At 37.5% G+C, this 25,652-nt stretch overlaps 2 protein-coding genes across 4 annotated transcripts; one reads left to right on the forward strand and one right to left on the reverse strand.

Moving 5' to 3' along the window:
* The first annotated feature begins 1,654 nt into the window (after positions 1 to 1,654).
* LOC133733821 (DUF21 domain-containing protein At1g55930, chloroplastic-like) lies at positions 1,655 to 15,704 on the forward strand. 3 transcript variants are annotated; one of them, XM_062161461.1, is made up of 14 exons: positions 1,656 to 2,678; positions 3,085 to 3,182; positions 3,282 to 3,375; positions 3,867 to 3,944; positions 4,096 to 4,199; positions 4,281 to 4,362; positions 4,971 to 5,110; positions 5,276 to 5,354; positions 5,463 to 5,526; positions 11,935 to 12,026; positions 12,127 to 12,192; positions 12,679 to 12,795; positions 14,697 to 14,867; positions 15,296 to 15,704. In XM_062161461.1, the coding sequence occupies exons 1-14, from the start codon at positions 2,106 to 2,108 to the stop codon at positions 15,533 to 15,535; spliced, it is 1,998 nt and encodes a 665-aa protein (XP_062017445.1). In that variant the 5' UTR covers positions 1,656 to 2,105; the 3' UTR covers positions 15,536 to 15,704. The 3 variants fall into 3 exon arrangements, with proteins under 3 accessions (XP_062017446.1, XP_062017447.1, XP_062017445.1); XM_062161462.1 differs by lacking the exon at positions 4,281 to 4,362 and having other exon boundaries at positions 1,655 to 2,678; positions 4,101 to 4,199; XM_062161463.1 differs by lacking the exons at positions 3,867 to 3,944; positions 4,096 to 4,199; positions 4,281 to 4,362 and having other exon boundaries at positions 1,655 to 2,678.
* A 1,276-nt stretch (positions 15,705 to 16,980) lies between these two features.
* On the reverse strand, positions 16,981 to 17,340 carry LOC133730753 (uncharacterized). Its single transcript, XM_062158285.1, has one exon. It carries the CDS (start codon positions 17,338 to 17,340, stop codon positions 16,981 to 16,983), a length of 360 nt encoding a protein of 119 aa, XP_062014269.1.
* Positions 17,341 to 25,652: the final 8,312 nt, after the last annotated feature.

Below are 25,652 nucleotides of genomic sequence, written 5' to 3' on the forward strand. Positions count from 1 at the left end.
GGTAGAGAGGGCTCGCCTTTTTGCACCTCGGCAGTGGTAAGCTTTCGTCTTTGTTAAATCCCCTAATCTTGAACTCGTGGTAGCCATTGATGGTTTTAGTGCACGACGTCAAGCACGTGGTCGGCGTAGGCTACGACGGCGGTGGTGAGGGTTTCGATTTTTGCTGCAGGCCTTGATTGTGCCTATCAATGGAGGAAAGGTTCGATTTTGACGCTATGGGTCTGATCGGGAAGGCAGATTGCGAATTAGATCGAGAGAATTCAGTTGGGTTTTGGGGGTCGGATCGAGAATTATGGTTTTGATTGAATTGAAGAAGAAGGATGAGGTTCAAAGGCTAAAAATGTCCATTTTACCCTTCTTGGAGGGTCAAAGGCTGAAAAGTGGGGCCCCAAATCAACTCCAACTCAGCACGTGACGTCACATTTGGATGAGAATTTGAAATTTGGACGTGGCTGATGCAATTTGGAAGATCATGGATCATTAAAAAAAAAATTAGCTACCAAACTGATTTTCGACCCAAAATTTGAGGGAGTAAACTGAATTTAATCTTTTTTTTTTTAAATAGGTTACATGATGGACAATATTGAGTGACAAAGTCATTTCATGGCACATCACTAATTATAATTCAAATAAGTATCACCTATAATCAATTTTGGTGTTACCACTTCATCTTTCGTTGGAGCGTGGTTTTCTTCATTTTGAGTTAGACATATGCACAAATAGCTGTTTACACGCCTCTAGAAGGAGACGAGAACTTTGTGTTTGATAGATACCATTTAGATAAAATCAAAACATTTAATGCGAGAATTTACTTCGTTACTCTCTCCTTATGTTCTGAGAGAATGTAATAGAGTCACGCGTAAACTTGCAAAACAAGAGACACCGTTTTATTGTAACCGGGAATATATACTTGACTATGTGGTTAATCTAATGTAAATAGGGCAATACGTGTGTCTAATTTGGCTGTGCAAGAGGATGCTTTTCTCACCCTCTTGTACTTGACGGCGAGGATGCTCCCTGAGGTGACGGACTGTGTGCAGATCCCCATTTAGGCCTCAGGCCTCAGGTTATTTGGGCCAATTCTTTTGCTCTTTCTTTTTTGCTTTTTGCTTGTTTTTTTAGCTTTAAGTAGCTTTATGCCATTAATAATGTCATATTCTAAGTTAGTAGGACGAGGTAGGCGTTGTCCCGGTATGTGCAGTTTGAGTGCAATGTCTGTCCTAGAACGGCAGCGAGTTCCTTGCATTATCAAATGGTTGCAGCCTCCTAGTGGCAGGATGAAACCAAGTGTCACTGAATTTATTTTTCGGTGGCAACATAGTGGGAAAATTGGTATTAGTGTATTATGGCTCTGCGTGAGCATTATCTTTCCGGTATGTTGCCAAAATTGTAAAGCAAATGGAGTAACTAGTCGTGCATTCTTTGCTAATTGGTGCGTTTTAGAATACACATGATTAGATGAGACTCCTGATATTATTTCGGGACGTTCACTTCAGGCTTATTGTTATATGAGATTTAGGCTATATATCCCCCATTGTATTCTATGGTTTCATTATTGGTTATGGCATAAGGAAAGCCGTTTTGGCCCTAAATAATAATTAAAAAAAAAAATGTTGGAAGAGATGGCTAGTTCGATTCTTTTCCGACTAGACAACGAGTAAGAAAACAGAAAGCAAAGAGCAAACAAAAACACAAGGGTTGGATTTGCACCAGCAAACAATCAAGTTGAATACAAGTTGCCGCTACCAAACCTCCCGTCTTCACCAGCAACGAACAAAACCCACGCTCAATTTGCTCACTCCGCCAACTCCAACAGCCAAACATGTTTACGAACAAACAACAATCCTAACAAGTATCCCACACCCACTTCTCTATCTCTCCACCCTTTCCCTTCAAATATGACCCTCTTCTTTCCCAATTCTCTTCATCTTCAATTCCTCCCACCAACCTTAGCCTCCCATCCCATCCACACTTGAGCATCCAATTCTGATATTCAAAAAAAAAAAAAAAAAAAAATTTCATTCATTTGATTCTTTGGCTTTGATTAGTTCTTGGGAGCTGAACTCTGCGTTCTGGGTCTTGTTCAAATTCTGGTTTTGGGTGCTATGGCGCTTGAGTCTTCAATTCTAAGTCCGCCCAGATTCATTTCTGGTTCGAAATCATTGAGTTTCTTGTATTACCATAAGCAGAAGAATTTCCCCAACAAGGTTTTGGTGCAAAATAATCGGTACCCATTTCGATTGGTGTCGAATTGCATTGGCAATAGCGATTTTCGGAGGTTCTTAGGTCCAAGATGCGAGGGAGTTGACTTGTTTGCTAATAGAGCTCGTTTGAGAGCGGTAGGTAAAGATAGTGAGAGTTCTAGTGGTACAAATGCTGTTTCGGGTTTGGGTTTTGATTTTGTTAGGGTAATGGTGAAGTGTGGAGTTGTTTTGGCAGCTATGGTTTGTGGGGTTTTGGTGTATGGGTCTAGGAGAGCTTTTGCTGTGGAGGGTGTGGTCAATGCAAGCTATGGGATTGTTGACAGATGCATATTGATGTTTAGAAACGCTTGGCCGAAGACGCTGCTGGTTCTTCAGGTTTTTAAAGAGCAGGGTTTGATTTTGGCGGCTCTTTTGGGTCTCTCGGCTTTTTTCTCTATGGCAGAGACTTCGATTACCACGCTATGGCCTTGGAAGGTATGAACTTTATGTGTTTTGGCCTTCTGGGTGCCTATATCTAGACATAGTTCTGTGTTTGTAGTGTATCCTATTAATTAGTGATTGATAGACTGCACTAGAATCTTGGAAGAACGTGAATGATCTAAACCATTAAAATTTTGAAAGAATGTGAGTAACTAACCTATTAGAATCTTCAGTTGGCACATTATACCTCGGAATGTATGAGCTTTATAGGTTTTGGCCTTCTGGGTGCCTATATCTAAATAATGTGTTGTCTTTGAAATGTATCATTATCCAGTGGATTTACACACATTAGAGTCTTCATAAGAAGGGCAATGATCCAAATTGATTTGAAAGAATCTGAGTGATCTAACCTTGTAGAATCTTGAACGAAGATTACTTAATTGATATTAATTTGTGTCAGGTGCGTGAGTTGGCTGAGAAAGAGCCTGAAAATGGTGTCTTCAGATTGCTTCGCAATGATGTGACTCGGTTCTTGACAACCATACTTATTGGCACAACGTACTTTCCTTCTCATAATTGTTGGTATTTGTTTTTCCTTTCCTTTCATCATGAAGTTGAACATTTCTTTCTTATTGTAGAATTTACTTGTGTACTCAGTGTTGTCAATATTGGAGCAACTGCTTTAGTTACAGAGGCTGCAACAGCGATATTTGGTGAAGCTGGTGTTAGTGCAGCAACTGGAGTAATGACTGTATGTTTCATTTTCCCTGCCTGATATGATACATAGTTGGAGGTTTTAAAGTTTGTTTGTGACAAACTGGGTACTGGTCAGTTTAAGTTTTTGTGGTCCTTATATCATAGATATTTTGTATGATCAAGCTTCTAATGTTGAAAATGCCAATAACTTGTACCGTGTCCTATATCAGTAATCTCATAAGACACAACACTATAATATATTTGGTATCTGGAGCGGACACCGAAGAGATGTTCTTTCATTTATGACTGAGCAGGGTATTTTCTGTAAGCAATCTCAAGATTTTTCAAATTCGCTGGACGTCTTGTCGAGTGTCAGATGTTAATGTTATATACATTGGGTGTTGAGACTGAAATTTTGTTAAAATGCAAAATCAGTGTTCTGTTTTGTCCTCTCCTCACTTGTTAGGGAAGGCCATGACATATGAGTAAATACTGTTTGTATGGAACTGATATCTAATAATGCTCTTCTCCCTTTAATGATGCAAGGTTCTTATTTTGCTCCTCACCGAAATAACTCCCAAAAGTGTTGCTGTTCACAATCCCACAGAAGTTGCTAGGTTTGTGGTAAGTTAGATTCTTTCTCTAACTTTAATTAAGTTCCACATGTGAATACTAGTTAGACGTCCCTGCCTTTTGGTATAGTATCTTTGTGCTTAACTTCTGTTACTCCTGCCTGCCTTGCTTAATTCAACGTGTATTGGTTTAATTCCTCTAGGTTAGGCCAGTGGCTTGGCTTTCATTGGTACTATATCCTGTCGGAAGAGTTGTTACATATCTATCAATGGGGATGCTGAAAATTCTAGGGTTGAAAGGAAGAAGGTTTTCTTTTGAATTCTCAACTTTGAATTATCCTCAACTTCTATTTTATTTGTATTTATTTTCTTGTTGGTTTTCAATCAGTGAACCATATGTTACTGAAGAGGAGTTAAAACTGATGTTGCGAGGGGCAGAGTTAAGTGGGGCAATAGAGGAGGAAGAACAGGTACTCCAATAGCTTTAGTTCTAAGATTGTTCTGCTGAAGTATTTATTGCTTTGGTAATTCCAACTACTAAACCATGATTGCTGTTTTTGAATGCTAATAGTGAAGAAAATCAATCAATGTCATACAAGCTATCAGTTTAAAATTCAGTGCTTCTGCCATCAAGTATCCTGTAGTTGCATCCATATTTTTTATATTTATATATGTGAGACAGTTATTATTTCCAGAATAATGTTGTTATATTGTGTGTGAGTTAAGGTCCTGCTGTATATGGAGAGAATAAAAAGTAAGGGGTGGATGTGGGATATCAAAGCATTTGGTATTGAAACTCTGTGGAGGGTAGTCTTAGTACAAATGCGATGATACTTTAAAGAGGATGTAATCTCTAGATCCCTCACATGTACATGTGTGTACACACATATATTTCTTTTGGTACAACCGTACACATACATCTTATCGGCAGTAATTTTTTTCTCCTTTGAAGCTTGAAATGGCTACGGCTTCATTTGCTAACTAGTTCAATAATGTGTTCTCTCTGCTGGCTGATGTGTGTGTGTGTGTGTAACTTTATGTAAGATGTACTTTTTGGTAAATACAAAATCTTTTGCAGGATATGATTGAAAATGTGTTGGAGATTAAAGATACGCACGTTAGAGAGGTGATGACACCTCTTGTAGATGTAGTTGCAATTGATGCCAGTGCAACGCTAATTGATTTTCACGACTTGTGGGTGACTCATCAATATTCAAGGTAAGCAAGGACCTTTCTTTTTAATAATTTTTATTTTCATTATTATTATATTTTTCCAAGAAGATTTATACACCTTATTTGGCTTGTTAGGTTTGGGAGGATTAATTGATGCAGTGAATATTCCTTGATGCCTATATGTTGATAATATTTTGAACTTTCTTGTAGGGTGCCTGTTTTTGAGCAGCGTGTTGATAACATAGTAGGCATTGCATATGCAATGGATCTCCTGGATTATGTTCAGAAGGTGAGATTTTTGTACTCCTATTTTCCCTTTGTGGTTAGCATATTCTTTGTCTCTTGATAGTACGTAACAATCTCATGTGCAGAAATGTAATTATGTTTAATTTTGAAGGGTGAGCTACTAGAGAGTACTACTGTTGGGGATATGGCTCAGAAACCTGGTTACTTTGTGCCGGGTAAGCTTTAGTAGTATCCCAAGTTCTGGTCTTTTAATTTTGTATTCATTACAGAAAAAATTTCCATCATATTCTTTACGAATGAAACCATTTTTGAAATGAAATGATATCACTGGAATTGAAGTTGCTGGGTCGTTGTTGCATAATTGCTCATGTGCTTAGGTGATGTCTTTAACCTTTAGGCAAATCCAGCAAACCATCTGTTGTCACCTACGTTGTTCTTATTTATTTATTTATTTATTTTCTTTTAAGGCGTGCACTAAGCCCAAAAGAAACACTTACCAATCACTAGCCTTGACTTTACCAAGTCATTCAAACCAATAGAATAGCCTAGTAGGTATATCATCAGTGGTGTCCAAGACTCTGGACCCTGCTCAAGAGTGTTCCCCATGTGTGCCCCATGTGTGCAAGTCCATCAGTGGAGAATTTTATTCTCTACGCACATGATTCACCTGACCATCATCGTCATGCCAGTCTTCTACATTGAATTCCAAACTGATTTATTTGTTATAAACTTATAGTTCATATAAATCAGAATTTGGAGAAGTCAGTGGGCAGACTGGAACTGATGTCACACAATGATAGTAGGCAGGACTCACAAAGTTATCCCTCCTCTACTTTGATCAATGTGAACTTTTATATTTAATGTAATGTGAAGTTTATGTTAGACATCCCTACAAGCAACATAAGGTTGTTATAATCAAAGCTATCTGGAAATTTGAAACTCTTGTTTCTTGGTTGGTGTCATTCAAAATTTCTGTTGTGCCAATTTCAGCACTACTTAACCACCATAAGCACTATTCCTTTTGTGATATGCAAACATTTTTTTTAATCAGATTCATGCTAAATGAGTCTAATCGACATTCATGCTGCCAACTCTAGCCATGTGGTCTTGCTTTTCAGTTTTACTTTGTGCACACCTGAGTATCTGAACCTCGATACTAGTCATGCTAAATGAGTCTAATCCCACATGTAGTAAATATGCACCTTTTACCCAGAATCTTGTTTCTCTTTATAGGCTTATGACTGTGCAAACAATAATAGGATGATGATGCAAAATATCACAGCAAGAACATAAGGAAACCACAGCACACACGAACACAGAATTTTATAGAGGTTCGACAAAAACTTTGCCTACGTCCTCTGTGTGATCTCTCTTGAGAATCACTAGCACTATGGAGAATAACAACTTGATTACAAGTACTTATTGAAATCCCTATGCTAATCCCCAACCCCTTTGCTAGATCTCTCTATCACCCTTGGCTCTCCCTGCCCCTGTGTTTGTATTTTAACTGAGAACTCTCTGAGATCTCTCTTTGATCTCTTCTCTGATCTGAGGACACACTATATGAGCTCCCTGCAGCCCTATTTATAGATTATAGGTGCTGGTTACAAACATGTCACATTAGGATTCCTAAAACTATTAGAACAAGGAAAGAGAGCTAGCTTTTCTATTCCTAACTAGAATAGAACTTACTTTCCAGGTCTAAATCAATAGGAATAACTCTTCCTATTCCAAAACCCATTAGGATACTAGAAGAATTCCTGTGCGCACTAATCTTCATTTACCCATCTGGTTTGGCCTTGAATCCTAATCAACTTAGACATATCAACGAGCCAAATTCACAACAATCTCCACCTTGGTGAGTTGATACCAAACTGATTGCTGCAACCTCTAGGATATCTTGTACTTCTTGAAGTAATCCTGAAACCTTCAAGAACCTTCACCTTGGCAAGACTCTTCTTGCCTCAACACACCTCAAGTGAGGAGGTGCTCCACCTCAATCTCAACATGCTGTAAGATCGAGCAGGTTCAAGTAACACTTGAACTCCTCCATGGCAATGGTCCTGGTCAAACAATCTGAGACATTCTCCCTTGAATAAACTTTCTCAGTTGTTATCTTCCTTGAGATGACCCAATCTTTGCTGCGATGACCATGAATATCAACATGTTTCGTCTCTGCTTGAAACACTTGATTCCTTGTCAAATTGATGACCCCATTCTTCACCACAACTTCTTGTTGAATTCCAAACTCACTCATTAATCCATTAAGCCATAATGCTTCTGCGGAAGCTTCTGTTAGTGCCATGCAATCTTCTTCAGTGGTAGACAACGTCATAGCTGATTCTTTAGTTGCTCTACAACTCACTAAACCTTCACCACAAGTAAAGACATTACTTGTTGCAGGTCTTCTCTTGTCTAAGTCTCTTGCCAAATCTGAACCCTCAGGACCAGCAATGCATGCTTGTTCTTGTTGTCTTTCAAACACAGATTCATGCTCCTTGGTGTATCTCAAGTAATACAGAATCCACTTCACTGCTTGCCAGTGTCGTCTACCCTGATTCGCCATATACTTGGACACAACGCTCAATGCTTGAGCTAAACTTGGTCTTGGGCAGATTCTAGCGTACATAAGACATCCCACTACTCTTGCATAAGACACATTCATCATCTCATCTAACTCCTTTGTAGATGATCTCTGCACACTCAACTGGAAGTGTACTACCAGTGGAGTAGACACGGGTTCATATAACAGCCATATTTTTCCCGCTTCTCTGTCCCTCCTTATCCTCATTCCTAGGATCTGTTGTGCAGCTTCTAGATCCTTTATGTCAAATTCCTTCCCTAGTTGTGTCTCTAACTTCGGAATTCTAGACATATCCTGACATGTAGTCAACACGTCACCTAAATAAAGTAGCAATAGTAAAACCATACTATCCTTGAACACATGATGATAAACGCAGCTATCCGCTGGTGAGATTTGGTCATAATCGACCTTTACTTTCTGCGAATACTCCTTGGCTAATACCTCAACTTTGAATCTCATGGCTTCCTCATCATGCATTCCTTCCTTTTTCCTATAAACCCACTTACAGCCAACCTGATTTCTTTCTTTGGGCTTAGGAACCGACTCCTGAACCAAGTCCTTTTGTGTGGACTTCTTCATCTGTTCTAACATAGCTCCCCTCCAACTTTCCCGTACATCATTTGCTATAGCTTCCTGATACGTGGTTGGATCTCCTAGACTCAAACTTAGAGCATACTCGTCTAATGCTACGCTTCTTTGGAACTCCTGCCCAAGTGACTGACGAACTGAGACGTTGGTTCGCAGTGCTAATTGCTCCACTTGAGCTTGTATTAATGACTGTTGTTGTTGCTCTAAGACTTCATGCTCGATAACCCCTTTATCATGCTCCACTTGCTCAATTTGCTCCACCTGAGCTGGAGTTTCTTCCATGATCCCTTTGGTTAGAGGAACTTCGGTTGCTTTCTCTACAACATCAGTCTTCTTCTTCACCTCACTTGTCTTGACTTCATCGAACGGCATTGTCTCCTCATCAAAAATGACATGTCTACTTAGAACCCTTTTCATGCTGACAATATCCCATAACTTGTAGCCCTTTACTCCTTTCTCAACTCCGAGAAATATGCACTTGCGTGACTTTGGCTTGAGTTTGGTTTGCTCATTGTCGGAAATATGAGCATATGCACTACTACCAAACACCCTTAAGTTAGAGTAGTCAACTGGTTCTCCAGACCATACCTCCTCTGCACACTTGAAATCTAAGACTTTTGATGGTGACCGATTAACCAAGTAACACGCATGGTTAACTGCATCTGCCCAAAACGTGTCCGGTAATCCTGCATGCAGCCGCATGCTTCTTTCTCTCTGTAAGAGAGTTTTATTCATCCTTGTAGCAGCCTCGTTTTGTTGGAGATTCTCCTTCACCGTGAAGTGTCTTGTGATTCCTTCATCCTTGCAAAATTGTAAGAACCTTTTCATTCTATATTCACTGCCACCGTTACTTCTCAAATACTTGATTTTTCTGCCTGTTAGATTTTCTACTTCTGTTTTCCACTCCTTAAACTTAGTGAAAACCTTGGATTTCTCCCTCATAAAGTAGACCCAAATCTTCCTCGAAAAATCATCTAGAAAAGTAACAAAGTACTTGAAGCCTCCCATAGACCTTACTGGTGTCGGGCCCCATACATCTGAGTGAATATAATCCAGCAATCCTTTGCTTTTGTTCTCACAGTTTGCTAACTTGAATGCCACTTTCTGCTTCCCAAAAGTACGATCCTTGCAGAAGTTCAGTTTGCAAACACTGACACCTTCTAGCTTACCTTTCTTGTGGAGATCCTGCATTCCTCTTTGACTCATGTGCCCAAGGCGATGATGCCATAGCTCAGTCTTGTCTTTTACCTCAGTAGACATTGCAACTCCACCTATTATTGTAGTCCCTTGAAGCTTGTATAAGTTGTTAGGTTGAATGTCGCCCTTCATCACAACAAGTGATCCCTTGAGAACTTTGAGTCTTCCCTCTTCAGAGCGATACCTATATCCGGCCTTGTCCAAAGTACCCAAAGATATCAAGTTCTTCCTTAACTTAGGAATATATCTGACATTCTCCAGCGTTCTAACAACTCCGTCATGCATTCTGATTTTCACTGATCCAATACCTAGGATCCTACATGGTGAGTCATCTCCCCTAAAAACCTCTCCACTGCTACTCTCCTCATATGTGTCGAACCATTCTCGGATTGCACACATGTGGAATGTACAACCGGTATCCAAAATCCAATTTCTGAAAGCACTGGAGCTGGATGTTACCACAAGGAGTTCACCGTCATCTTTATCTGGTTTGATGACTACATTGGCTGTGTTTGAACTCCCTGCCATCGCCTCTGCTCTCATCTTCCCTTCTTTGCAGTTTCTTTTCAAGTGGTCGGCAGCACCACATTTGAAGCAACCTATCTTGTATTTTTCCTTGGATTTTGATGTACCCTTGTTACCAGATTTATCCTTCTTACTCGTCAACTGACCTGTCTCCTTGCCCTTGACATGAATGCCTCCTTCTTGAGAGCTTTCGGTCTCCCTACTCATCTTAAAATAAGATTGAATAGCTTCGGTAATCTCACCGTACTTGAGAGAATCCTTACCGGAAACGAGTCTGGTGATGAAGTGCTCGAATGAAGCTGGTAAAGATCTTAGCAGCATAAGTGCTTTCTCCTCATCTTTATACCTCACATCCACCTTTGATAAATTGGCAACACAAATCTGAAATTTATTCAGATGATCCTGCAGATCCCTGCCTTCTTCCATCCGAAGACTATAGAGTTCGTCTTTCAAGAAAAATTTATCCGCGTCAACCTCTTTGACATTGTCCAATGTCTTACTGCTGTCCATATTCTCACCAATATGAACCTTACCCGCGTAAACCTTCTTGAGATAATCCCAGGTCTCTTTGCTGTTCATATTCTCACCGGCACTAGCCAATACATGAACCAACACATGATCAGCAAGATGTAGCTCTATAAAGCTCTTTGCCTTCTTGTCCATCTTCTGCCAAACCTTGTCTGCCATATCAGCTGCCTTATTCTCTATCCCGAGAATAGCCTCGTACAGACCTTGTAGAATCAAGACACTTTTCATCTTCCTCTGCCATAATGTGAAGTTATCCTTCCCATTCAACATAATGGGCATCACATTGCTGCCTGCGTTTGCCTTGTCATCTGCCATCTCAGAAACACCTTGAACCTGGCTCTGATACCACTTTGTAGTAAATATGCACCTTTTACCCAGAATCTTGTTTCTCTTTATAGGCTTATGACTGTGCAAACAATAATAGGATGATGATGCAAAATATCACAGCAAGAACATAAGGAAACCACAGCACACACGAACACAGAATTTTATAGAGGTTCGACAAAAACTTTGCCTACGTCCTCTGTGTGATCTCTCTTGAGAATCACTAGCACTATGGAGAATAACAACTTGATTACAAGTACTTATTGAAATCCCTATGCTAATCCCCAACCCCTTTGCTAGATCTCTCTATCACCCTTGGCTCTCCCTGCCCCTGTGTTTGTATTTTAACTGAGAACTCTCTGAGATCTCTCTTTGATCTCTTCTCTGATCTGAGGACACACTATATGAGCTCCCTGCAGCCCTATTTATAGATTATAGGTGCTGGTTACAAACATGTCACATTAGGATTCCTAAAACTATTAGAACAAGGAAAGAGAGCTAGCTTTTCTATTCCTAACTAGAATAGAACTTACTTTCCAGGTCTAAATCAATAGGAATAACTCTTCCTATTCCAAAACCCATTAGGATACTAGAAGAATTCCTGTGCGCACTAATCTTCATTTACCCATCTGGTTTGGCCTTGAATCCTAATCAACTTAGACATATCAACGAGCCAAATTCACAACACCACATTCATACTGCCAAACTCTAGCAATGTGGTTATGCTTCTCAGTTCTACTTTGCGCGCACCTGAGTATCTGAACTTCAATACTAGTCGTGCCTTAACTGCAGGCATTTGTCTGTTTTTGTCTGGAACATCTTACACCATCTGGTATGTAATTTTCAAATGTATTAAGTAGTATGATTCATTTTGCAGATTCAATGTCAGTCTGGAATCTTCTTAGAGAATTCCGCATTCGGAAGGTTCACATGGCTGTGGTTCTCAACGAATATGGTGGAACTGTAGGGGTATGTTATGTCGTCATTTTAGTTTAGTATGTCCAATGCTGCTGTTAAGATTTCAACAAGTTACGCAACCTGCCTCCTAAGTTGTTTTGTGGTGAAACAGATAATTACCCTAGAAGATGTGGTGGAGGAAATTGTTGGTGAAATATTTGATGAAAATGATTCCAAGGTATGTTCTTTCGTCTACCTCTCTGATATGTCGTTGACAATGAAAGCGGCAAAGGGCACAACCCATAGACACAACTAATTTACAAAACTATTAGATGTAAACAATTAAACAAATCTTTTTGGTCCCAGAAAATTTATGCTTAAGAAATGAGCCTTCTTTTTTATAGGGAAAGTAAATGAGCCTTCACTCCATACACACAAAACTATGCTTTATTGCTTTTGGGATTGTATTAAGGATCTTATTATAAGGATTTAATTAGACTCTTATTTCAACAGTAGGAGGTTTTATGATGAAGATTTAAAATGTCGGTTTAAGTTTAAATACTGATCCAATGATGGAATCAGCGTATTTATTTAATCCTTCATAAGGTCCTTATTGGAGAAGCCAATCATGGTGTTGATATTTTGACAGAATCAGCTGTTGTACTTCTGACTGGTTGATAACTTACCATTTTCGTACTTATTGAAATTGTTGATTCTGGAACAGGAGGAGATTCAGAAAAAAACTGGCTACATCGTAATGCGTGCAGAGGGAGTATTTGATGTGGATGCAAACACATCAATAGACCAGCTCTCTGAAGATCTAAATGTGAAAATGCCCGAGGTATTTATCCTTTTGAGTTCTAAATACTGAGTATTGGTCTTGAAATCTATATATAGGTATACCATTTCTATTTTCTCCCGACTTTTTTATCATCATCAGCAATTTCATAGTTAATAATTCTGTTTGTGGCATTTGTTCGTCTGCTGATATTGGCTTTGAACATTAGTTTCTAGTTCCTACTCTATTCATAATGGATAATGCTAAAGAGACCACATTTTAACTACAGTTGAGGTGTATCTAGCTTGTGCATTCTTATTGCAATATTGTATTGGAACAAAATACAACTAGAACATTAGATAAAGTTTTGATGTTTTTTACTGTTTACAAGTAGAACTATGTTAGAAAGCACCTAGGAGGCACAGTGCATTACATTGTCAAGGCTTCCTTGGTCCAGTAGTTCCTCGATAATTCATTGTCACTGAGCTCAAGGACCATATATTCGATGTCTTTGAAGGCTCTCTGGTTTTATTTAAGCCAAGTAGTCCATAAACACACAGTGGCAGAAACCTTTTATATCTTGTACATCTGTGAGGCAGCAAAGTTCTCAGGCCATCCTAATAGCAGAAACTTGCAACAGAATGGGGGAGAACAGAAAAAAAAAAAACAATTCCAAACCCCACTATACAGCGAACAATCAAGGGCCTATTGCATCTTCAGTGTCTATGCTATGTTTAGATTGTAGTTTTGCTTTCTTTGTTTCAAACTAAAATCGTGAAATTCATAACACTGGGACCAAAAGCACAGTTGTCCAAACCATCAAGTAATCCACAGCACTACCTTAGTCTTGTGCAAGCAGCAAAGCTGAACAATAATCATTAGTTAAAACCTTCTGATGAATAGTTATCCACATTGATGTAGCAGCTCTTATCAATGGTTGATCGATCTTATATATGTAGCTGTTGATTTGAATTTAAAGAGCACAAGTATGCAATGGATACGCATTTTAATAGTTTACTTGCATGGTTTATACTCGCTTTATAGTTAGGCTTAATTGCCAATATGCTTCCTGAACTTGGCCATATTTGTCAATTTGCACCTCGAACTTGGAATTTTAAAGAGCACAAGTATGCAATGGATACGCATTTGAATAGTTTACTTGCATGGTTTATACTCGCTTTATAGTTAGGCTTAATTGCCAATATGCTTCCTGAACTTGGCCATATTTGTCAATTTGCACCTCGAACTTGGAATTGCGAAAATTAGCACATTTTACTTGGCAGAAATCGTCAATTTACACCCTCTCTGCCTAATTAGGGATTTCTCATCCATAATTCCGTCGAATTAAGGATTCTCCATCCATAATTGCTTCAATTCACACTCTCCATTGAATTAAGGATTTTCCATCCATCTTTTCAATCATCTTATTTTCTTTTTCTTCTAAAATGTTTTGCAAAATTATTTGATTTTCTTTATTTGTTATTTATAATCTTTAGTTTGTCATGTGGTTGGTAGCCACATTGGCAAACAAATAGATCCTATAAGTGCGGAAGTGCCACATCACTTGCTAACGGAAATATAGATGGGAAGTGTTGTTTTGACGGAGGGTGAAAATTGACAATTTATGCCAAGTAAATATGTTAGTTATTGCAATTGCAAGTTTGGGGTGCAAAATGACAATTATGACCCAGTTCAGGGGGCATATTACTGGGTCATAATTGCACTTAAGCCTGATAATTATGATTATGACCAAGTCTGAACTGCAGTATTACAAAACCTTGTAAATGTCTGCTCAATGTTGATTATCAGAGCATAAACATATACAGAAAGTGTTTCTTTTTTCCTGTTCGGATGTGTTTTCTTTTTCAATATGAACAAGATTATATGGATTGAATCACATACTCCATCAATTGCTCTATGCAAAGCTGCACATTGACCTCTCACTTTTCACTTGATGTTTGCAGGGTCATCAATATGAGACGGTATCAGGATTTATATGTGAAGCATTTGGATATATTCCAAGGACGGGTGAGAGCATCAAAGTAGTTCTTGAAAAGGAAAATGAAGAGGAGAATGATGAATCCAAATCCGAAAAGCAGGAGAAAAAAGAAAAGCACCAAATATTTAAACTTGAGGTACGATGTTGACTATCTTGCTATATATAAATGCAAATGCATTACATGTTGCAGACATAGTTGAGTGCCATTTCAACAATAGCCTTGCATGTGTTTAGATGATCTTCAGATGGCCAATGATTATTGCAGATGCCATAAATAACTAGCATTTCCATAACCCTAATGCCAATTCCCAGTGCCACCACAGCATTTTCTACAAAACCTGGGCAGAATCTCGTTCAGCGCCTTGGGTTCTGAGACTAAGCCTCATCCAAACCCAATTTTCTTGCTTATACAAAACTTATACTAAAGAGTAATGGGTGATTTTTTTTTTTAAATTAACAGAAGGGTGTACTTGGGGGAAATAAAAGCTAGGGTAGTAGATTGACAATTTATTATTCCAACTATTGAGCCTAGAAAGCAAAATTAAGACTTTGTCTTGAATACAGATTCTAGCTGGAAATGCCAGAAAGGTTGGTGCTGTTCGATTTGAAAGGTTAGAAAATGATACTGCTACATTGGAGACCAAGGAGGTTGCCCGCTTGGTTCCCAAAATCGTGAAAAGGAAGTCCAGTAGTGGTCACGACTCAGATGGTGGAGAATATGATGAAGATTCATTCCAGAAGAGACCACATCTTGAAATATCTGATGAGCATGAAGACACTGTTGATAATCTCAGTAGACATTAGTTGAATTACGCCTGTTTCCATTTTTTTACGGAATCCATAGAAGAGCGAAAATTGAGAACACAAATAACGAGAGTCAGGAAGGAATGCTGTAAAGAAATCTTTATTTAAAGTTTCAACATCTGAAGATTTTCAGTTACCTCTTGTAATACATGTTTGTTATATATGCCTAGTGCTGTTTTTTGATGTCAAAATTGGTTAAGTTGGTGGTAGGCAGTCTTCAGGGAGATAGCCTAGGTAGAGGGACCAATTCAAAAGCAAAGATGTTTAGCCCTCTTATGGTGTGATGGATTGATCCTCCAATTTTGTTATTGGCAAGCTCCCTCTATTTCTTTTTCTACTTTTATTTATTTATTTATTTGTTATTTTGTTTTAATTTTTGTAAAGATTCCTACCCTTGTTAGATCAAATTTGGATTGGGGATAATTACCAAGGAAATGTTTGTACCATGCTAGCAATGAATGAAACTCAAAGCACCTAATACAATTCGCAAATCTGAAACAGAAGAAAAATTTCTAAAATTAGAAAACTACCACCTGCTGATCACTAACCACACAATGTTATTCCTTGATCCAGAGATTCAAATCCTTCAAAATTTGAGAAACTAAACAGATAGAAAACTGAACACGCTTTAACTTGAGTCTCCTAGACTTCACAGAATAATTAAGCACCTCCAAGCCTGCATATACATATAGAGATCCCTCTACTTGTAAATTTGTAACCCTAGTCTTAAGGAGGTGGCATGGTTCTTCCTACCGATAAATTTGTGCACTGTGATTTTCCTTAGAGACTGGGAGGCGGGAGCGGTCCTCAGAAGAGTCATAGGTTCTTTCAATAATCATCAGGCAATATATACATGAGGATTCCACTCAGTCCAGTGACTTCTTCTAGGATTGAAATGCCGGTTACATAATATTTCAGATATTTTTTTACAAGAAACGATTACCAAAAGGGCAAAATAAAATTATATCAGGACATGTTTATTATCTTTCTTTCATGACGACATTGCAGAAGAAAATCTCCTAGGTTGGAAGGTGCAGAAAGGAGATGGTGATTTGATAAATCATGAGCTCCGTCCAGATCATCACATGTATAAAAAGGAGGAAAAAAAAAATCCCACACATAAATCCTTATCAACTTTAAAATTAAACACCATGTAGATTGCAGAGATAGAGTCATGAAGATGAAATTAGTAGTTATTAAACCATTACATAATATAATTATGATTGACATTATAAAAGAGGCTCGATCAGGGCGACTCTAAAATGAACAAAAGGTGATCTAGATCCTCCTGGTACATATTAATAATTACATTGCTCATATTTCTCCATAGAAAGTAATTAGTTATACTCTCATACTCTTACAGATATAGTTTAGCTTAGAACGATATTATAACAAAGACAAACTATGAGAAGCATGAAATAAGGTCCATGATTACTAGAAATTATTCAAAGGTGAAGAGAAGTGTCCACATCCGAATCATCAAGTTTGCTTGGTCTGCGCATGACGGCTTGATAATTTTGCTTGCTCTGCAAGTAACTGGGTTGGAGGTACATTGAGGCTTGGGGTTGTGGCTGACGCTGAGAACCTGTCATTTCAGATTGAAACACCAAGCCCTTCTGCTCAAAATGTGGGGCGGCTTGAGTTTGATTACCCCTCTCAGCAGATTCGGCTATGAGCTGCCTCAAGAGCTCTCTCTCCTCCCTCATCTCCTTCGCTCTCTGCAGTTGCCTAAACCTCTCCTGCAACAAGGCAATGGAAGAATGAACTTTAACAGTCCCATCATTAAGGCTCTGTGATCTAGCCATAGAAGGAAGAGGAGGAGGGTAGCGTAACTTTTAGTGAGACTATTGAGAAAGCCCTTAGGGAGTTAGAGGTGTGGCATTGGGGTTGTATTAGTTCCTATATATAGGACAGGGGGTTAAGTTTGAAAATCGTTATTAATCTATTCAAATTTTTAGCCATCTAGCAGATTCTGATCAATGATGTAAACAAAGAAATTGAAGTATCTGCAGTTGCGGTGCAAAGCGCCAAAGGCCAAGAAGGCAAAGTTTGGGGACTAATATTCTCACCAAGTTGGGTTTGGTAAATGTGAGAAGAGGCAGAAAGACGCAATAGGGAGAAGATGGTGGGAAAGAGAGTCCAAATGGATGTTGTGTTTGTGTAATGTAGCTATTGGAAAAGCTTTTGTGGAGGAATATGTGGATGGGTGATGCTTTGTCGCCTTGTCTCCAAGGAGAGTTGATGTGGCTTTGGAGAAGATGTTGCCTCTTTTGGTGAAGTTTTGGTGGGATCTTGTCATTATTTTTTACCTTGGCACATCCTTCTTTCACCGATGTGGAGTACCAAAAATAGTAGAGGCGCCATCGATGCAAAATTTCTATGGTATTCTGGATGATGACTTGCGGTTAAGTTTTTCTTCCGTTCGATGGGTAAACTATTTGATTCAGAATATATCATACTCCAAAACACCACAAAAAAGCTTGCCTAAGGATAACAAAAAATTTGAAAGAAATAAACCTTTTTTTCTTTGGTCTGAGAAACAAATAAACTTGGGGATGATTGATTACACGTACTTTCTTATGGAAATGAGAGAAAGAGAACCTACCAAAAGGCACATATGTCCCTCTATTGAGAGTTGGAGAAACCTTTTTTTTCTTTTAACTTTTCTGATTTGGTGTTTAGTTCTTGGAAGAAAACGGAAAGGAAGACATAGATATTAAATTGGATACCTTTTCTTGGTTGTTCTTATTTCATGGTTTGATTTACGAAGTTGATGATCAAATCACTAGATATAAGTATATTTACATGCCTATATATGTCAAAATCTTGATGAGATCTACAGCCACTAAATATCAATCAAAATGAAACACGTACCGTCACGTACATTACATTCATTAACTCTATAATTCTATTAAAATTAAAATTTCTAAAATAAACTCGGAAGTTTCTATTTTTCAAACTACATTATAAGCTCAACACTTTTCCGATATTTTGTTTTAGTACATTTCGAGTTAGTTTTTCCTCATAATTTTCATCAAATTTTGTTATGTCATTCATTACTTCCATATTCTCAAACTCTTGAAATATTGTTATTTCCATAAGGGATCTCGCTAATTATTCTTTTTTAAAGGAAGAGAGGATTGAGAGCTAATTAGCGCCATGATACAAGAAGTAGCGCCTGTGCAAGAAATTGCAAGCTACGCCTATACTAGCTGCTAGTGGCTCTAAATCTCTAACACAAAATGCATATCTAGTATTATTGGTAAGTGAGCAGATAGGGTACAATCTCAACTCTCTAGGTAGCCAAACAGAAAAACATTCCTCCGATACCTCATCCCAGATGTTGTGAAGCACGATACATGAAAAGTAGTACGCTTTTGATTTTGAATAGAGTGTTTTTGTCAAATTAGGAGGAGAAATTTTGGTTAATTACAAATTAAACATGACAAGTTAGGTTTAGGTTTAGGTTTAGGTTGACCTTTATGAGAAAGGAGCCTCGGACTTTGGACATAATGGTTGGACTGAGTGTTTAGACCTCCAATTAAGTCATCGTCGTTTTCATGTTCTTATTTAGATTTTTTGGATATATCATGATCATCGATAAAAATTTTCATGAAGTAGTAAGATATGGGTTTTACTCTCTATAATATAATGGCATGCCCTTGTGCATGGCTCGCTTAGATATGTAATTTGTAAATGTGATTATTGATATTCATAATAACCGTATAAACCTAAGAAGACGTAGAGCTATAGGTTGTATAAGACTTTTGTGTGTTTGTACTTGTTCTAACTTTGTTTCTGGGGTTTGTAATGTAATAATTGAAATACTAGATAGTGAGCTCCTTTGAAAACATGTCCATTATGGTTGGAACAGAATAAATTTGGATCGTTGGGGGTGGAGTTGGCAATGATCCATATAACATGATAAAACCAATTAACCTCAAAAACGAGGATGTTCCTTCAAGGAATAATGTATGGATTTTGATCAAATCAAGTTAAAGGGTTTCCAGAGAGGTTGAGATACAACAAGGTTTCTCTAGTTAAGTTCCACAAACGTTTTGGTATTTGGCCCTGAATAAAGTTGTCAGATAGGTCTAGTTCAAACCAATCCACTATGATTCTTTAAAAATCCCTGGATCTTGGTTAAATTTCATGAACCCAGTTTCAGAACTTCAAACTTCAAAGCAGTAGCGCACAAACAACTTTTCATCCGCAGAGATAACATGTTGAATGATAATTGAAGTACCCTTAGGCCATCTCCTAGCCAAAATGAGATTTCTAGCATTTTTTTTTAAATTATGAACTCCAACAAGCAAAAGTCCACAGAGCTAAAGATGGGTCTAGGTTCAAAGTGGGGTGGGGAGGGCTGAAAATAGCCCTAAATGTGGCTCTTTTGGGCTCTTGTGGGACCCACAGACCCAATATCAATTATGCAGTTATGCTTTATTAACAAGGCTGCTGACCGTTGCATGCATTTGAAAAAAAAAAAAAAAATCAAGTTATCAATTAAACATAGCTGCAACTACTAGCCGTTGTTCTATTTTTTTTTAATATGTATTAGTAACGTATATATCTGTGTTATCAAGAAAAAAACAGTCTTTTCTTTTTCTCACTCTACCTATATATACATACATTCTATTTTCTTAATTTCTCACACTTTCTACCTTCTCTTTTACCACCTCGACTTATTTGAAACATGCCCACTCATTCTCTCAAAGGTGTGAATTGGAAAAGAAAAAAAAATGAAGCTCTTTGTGTTGCATATATGAAAGTCTCCAAAATTCTACGAAAGGTAATAGCCAAAAGGAAGACAGCATTTGGAAACAAGTGGAGCGAAAATTCATCAACGTTTTCAATGGCAATCCTCCAAATGCATGATCGGATGAAAGTTGTAAGTCTCGATGACAAAAATTTCTCTTTCCATAGGTAGAGTTCCTACAAGAACACTTTGGTCCACCCCGGTGCAAAGAAACCTCCCGGTGTCCTTGGAAGATGATGATGATGATCATATCGATAATAATTCAACAACAACTTTAACTAGGGATCCGATTCCTAGGCCGATGGGAAGAAATGCCGCAAGAAGAAAGCAAATCAAAGACCAAAAAAAGGAGAAGAAAGCCTTTTGAAGATAAATTATTAGCTTGCATGGATCGATTGGCGGAAGATAATGCAAAGGTAGAAGAGGCAAAAGCAATAAGGGAGAAGATGAAGGAGGATCGACGAGAGAGAGATAGAGAAGAAGCTATTTTAATGATGCAAACCGTTAATTTTACTCAAGTGATCGATAATGGGTAGCGCGGCCTGGAACAAAACCACCCCATTTAGGTTGCTGTTGAAGTGGGTTAGTAGCCAACCAGCTAGCTGCTTTCGCCATAACTTGTGTTGTATTTCTTCGCCTCTACGCATCATATTCTTCATCTTCCTCGTCTTCACATCACCTCTCATTCCGCTGAGAAAACTAGTTGGAATTCATTGCAAAATTAATGAAAAGTTATAAATTGAACAAACAATTAGAGAGGAGACAAATGAGATAGTGATATATATATATATACAAATCCTATCCAGAGCGATGCCTCGCTTTGAAATTTCAGAGCGAGGTTAGGGTTTAGGGTCACTTTTCGGTCTCATATCCACATCTCGACCGTTCAGGTTTTAGGTATTAATATATAGATCATCTCTACAAAATTTCAGCCAAATTGATGATCTATAAGGTATCTAACTCATTTAAATCAATGGACGAACTAAATATGTCCAACCTGAACCGTACTAGCTTTAAGGCAGTTATCAATGCCTTCATGACCATCAATTTGACTGAAATTTTACAGAGATGATCTATATATTAGTACCTAAAATCTGAACGGTCGAGATGTGGATATGAGACCGAAAAGTGACCCTAAACCCAAACCTCGCTCTGAAATTTCAGAGCGAGGCATCGCTCTAGATAGGATCTGTATATATATATATATATATATATATATATATATATATATATATATATATATATATATGCATCTGAAACCATCATTTTTATTGAGGTTTGAAGCTGACGATAGAACCGCCACGTATGCATAAAATCTAATCAAAAATCTAGATAGTTGGTCACAACACGACACGTGACATTCAAAAATCCTATCGAAAAATTTGATAAGACTCTATAATGATTAGTTTTGTCACGTCGACACTATATCTAATCGGAAATCTAGAGATTTGCTTCTGAAAGGGCAATGGCACTTAAGAATCCTATCCGAAAATGTTATCAACAATACCACATAGATACCTCATCCAAATGTACACCTTAAAATATTAATTAGTCTAAATTAAAATATTATTATAATAAAATAAATCATAAAATTGAAAAATATAATGTAAAATCATATTTGAAATGGCTAAAACTTAGCCCTACCTTACTGGAGATAGTTCACTTGTTCATGAATAAAGAATAATATTTTTGGAGACTAAATTATAGCTCTGGCCCCAATATAACTCTCTTCTACTGGAAATGGCGTTAGCTTCTTGAGGCTGGAAAAAGTATCAAATTCAACTGATCCAATCAAGTAATTATCAAGAAATTCAAGATTATAAAGATAGAATAGGGACCTTGGAATTTCTCCTTGCAAATTGTTAAACCGAACATTTAAAAGAGTTAATTGGGTAAGCTTCGTAAGCCATGATGGGATTTCACCAGTTATATGTATACGTATGGTTATTGCCCAAGTTGAGCTCTCCAAGTTGAGTAAGGTTAGCCACAACGTGTGAACTCTTCCTTCAATTAAGTAGGTATGGCCAAGGCCCAAGTGGTGAAGTTTGGTTAGCTTTCCAATCCAAGACCAGGAATTAGCATCCAGGAGGTTAAAATTATTTGGTGAAATGTCTGAGTGAGCGAAATTACGGTCGAAAAAGAAAGAAAGATCAAAGTAATTGAGATGAATGAGTTTTCCTAGTGAAGATGGAACATGAGGATGAAACTCACAGCTTTGTTACTATATTTTGCAAAGTATATAGTAAGCTGAGTTTTTGTCCATGTCCATGTAAAGTTTTAGATTAGCTAACTTTTTGAAAGCACTAGAAGTACATGTAATATGATCTCACCGAGACTCGTGGATGGTAATGTATATTTTGGATGCCACAAGATTTGGGATGATTTGTGCACATTTGTTGGAATCTTCATGACAAATATAGTGCGTCCTAAACTCCTAATAGTTAATAGAGGACATTTATTTGCCTTTTTTTTATAAATCCTGTAATGTCTACAATGACCTTTTTTTTTGAATTTAAGGACACTAAAGTGCGTGTCATCATATGTAATATATAACAGTTTGTTTAGCATATAAAGACATCATTTGCTATTCCTCCAATATGTACAAGTACATCTTTTTTAGCTAAGAGGACATTTCCAAAAAGTCGTACTAAATATATGAGGACGTTTTTTTGAGTTATAAGGACGTCTTTGGAATGTCTTAGCAAACAGTAGAGGATATTCTTTGAAAGCTAGAATGACCTTTTTCAAGCGTCCTAATAGACATTTAAAAATGGACTTACAATAACTTCTTGATAGAAGACATTCTTTTTACGTGTCATCTAAAGTTTTTAAAGATTTTTTCGAACGTCCTTAAATAATTTTTTTTGTGGTAGTTTGAGTAACAGCAAAAGAAAGAGATGCACAGAAGAAACTTTGCACCACAGTGATCCCATTCTCATGGCAGTGTATTTGATTTGTTTTTGTTTATGGGCTTCGATCACAAAATGGATTGTGAGATTGAAGTTCTTTAACAGACACAAGTAGGCCTCATCAAAAAGCCCGCGGATCAAGTGGGCCGATGGAGGCCCGCCGGCCCTGAGGGCTAAAAGCCCGGCCCGGCCCGTTAAAAAGCCCGCCTCGGGTGGGTAGTGGGCCGGCCCGCAAAAAGCCCGCAAAAGCCCGGCCCGCTAGGCCAGGCCCGTAAAAGCCGGTAAAATATTATATATATATATATATATATATATATATATCTGTGTGTGTGTGTGTGTGTGTGTGTTTATATATATATATATGTAGATATGTGTGTGTGTGTGTTTATATATATATATACACACATATAGATATATATTTGTGTGTGTTTATATATATATATATGTGTGTGTGTGTGTGTGTGTTATATATAGATATATCTATATATGTGTGTGTGTTTATAAATATATATATATATATATATATATATATATATATATATATATATATATATATATATCAATATATCATGTATGTGTGTGTGTTTATGTATATATATGTGTGTGTGTGTGTTTATATATATATATGTGTGTGTGTGTGTGTGTGGAAGTTCTTATATTTCTATATAAAATATGTGCATATATATATATATATATTCTAAATATCGGTTGACCAATCCGATCGAATTCGAAAATATGGTTAAATTGGCTAAATTTTTTATCACACTCATAATTTATTGTAATAAACTCATCCAACGGTCGGTTTTTTCATTTTCTTTGAATTGATAGGGGTTGCTCTTTGGAGTGTATGATATATAAATATAGGTTTATAAGAGTAACTACGTTTGACCTAGTTGATCGAATTCGAAACGATAACCAAAACCAATTTTTACAACCACCATAAAATATTACAATCTCTCAATCGAGCGGTTGGTTTCTCCAAATTCATCTTCCACTTCACGGTTGTTTTAGAATGGACCTCAACAATTTAAATGCAATGTATAAGTCATACAACTTTAGGAGACAAATTAGTATAGGCCAACGTATTTGTAATTAAAAATTGAAATTTTTATCTTATGTCCACACACATCCATCGATGAAATATTTACAAACGTGATGTAAAAAAATAAGCAAGTTTTGCGTTCATCAAGCCATCGGTCAACCAAGAAAACATGCAAGTGACTACAGTTGACCAATCCGATCGGGTTTGAAACTATGGTGAAATTGACTAAATTTTTAACCACACTCTTATTTTATTGTAATAATCACATCCAACGGTCAGTTTTCTCATTTTCTTTGAATTGCTATATGTTGCTCTTTGGAGTGTATGATGTATAAATATAGATTTATAAAAAATTAGTGCCTTTAAAAATTTATTTATCAATAAATTAGTATCTATATATAAATAAAGATTTTTTTTTGGTACAATATAGAATTATAGATATGTTATCTTTGATTGTATTTGATCATTATCCAATGAATTTCCAAAGCTTGATTAAAAAAAAAAATATTTGTGTCTTTAAATATTTATTTATACATAAAGCCCGCAAGGCCCGGCCCAAAAAAGCCCGCAAGGCCAAGCCCGGCCCGGCCCGAAAAAGACCGCAAAGCCCGCTTTATATGGACGGGCTTGGATCCGTCTATTTTTAATAAAGTCCGGCCCGGCCCGGCCCGCTATTATTTAAAAATATAACAAGGCCCGGCCCGGCCCGTTGACGACCCCTAGACACAAGTCACTCGGGTTTGCTTCTTTTCAATTAGATGGCCGGGGATGTCAACTAGAAAATGACTAAAAAAATGGGCATGTGTTATGGACTCATGACTTTTGATAAGTCGAGAACTAGCTGTAGTAAAACTACGGGAAAGAAGCTAATTAGAAGGTGAGGAAAAATTCCTTATATAATACAAGTTGATCATATTTGTATTACTTGATCATATATGCATGATTATCCATCGAGCTCTACTGCTGATCTGTTGAAACCTTGAAGTCAAATAACGCGAAGTCTTACCTTCAAGTCATGATCTGCATTATTGATTTATTGATCATGGAGATGAACCATGGTTTATGACTTTGACACTGGGGGTTTATGTTCAATCAATTCTAATTAAATTGGTTGTGAGGAAGTTTACGAGGACCCATTTTGCAGAAATGAGAGTGAAATTGAATACTTCTACCTAATGGGAGTGAGGATCTTTGAAAAAATAAATAAGTTTAGGTAAGCGTTGTTGATAGAATTGGCGGGTGAAGGGAGGATGTGGAGTATTTTACTGGGATTAATGGGATACCTTGTGGACGATTTTAATGAAGTGCCGAAGACATCACAACCTTTTGTTCTTTAGCTATTTTGAAAGAATCAGTTTTGTAGACACTTCGAAAGTCAGTTAGTCACTGATCTTGATGAAACCGATT

The sequence above is a fragment of the Rosa rugosa genome, chromosome 2 (assembly GCF_958449725.1).
Source record: "Rosa rugosa chromosome 2, drRosRugo1.1, whole genome shotgun sequence".
Taxonomy (NCBI): Eukaryota; Viridiplantae; Streptophyta; class Magnoliopsida; order Rosales; family Rosaceae; genus Rosa; species Rosa rugosa.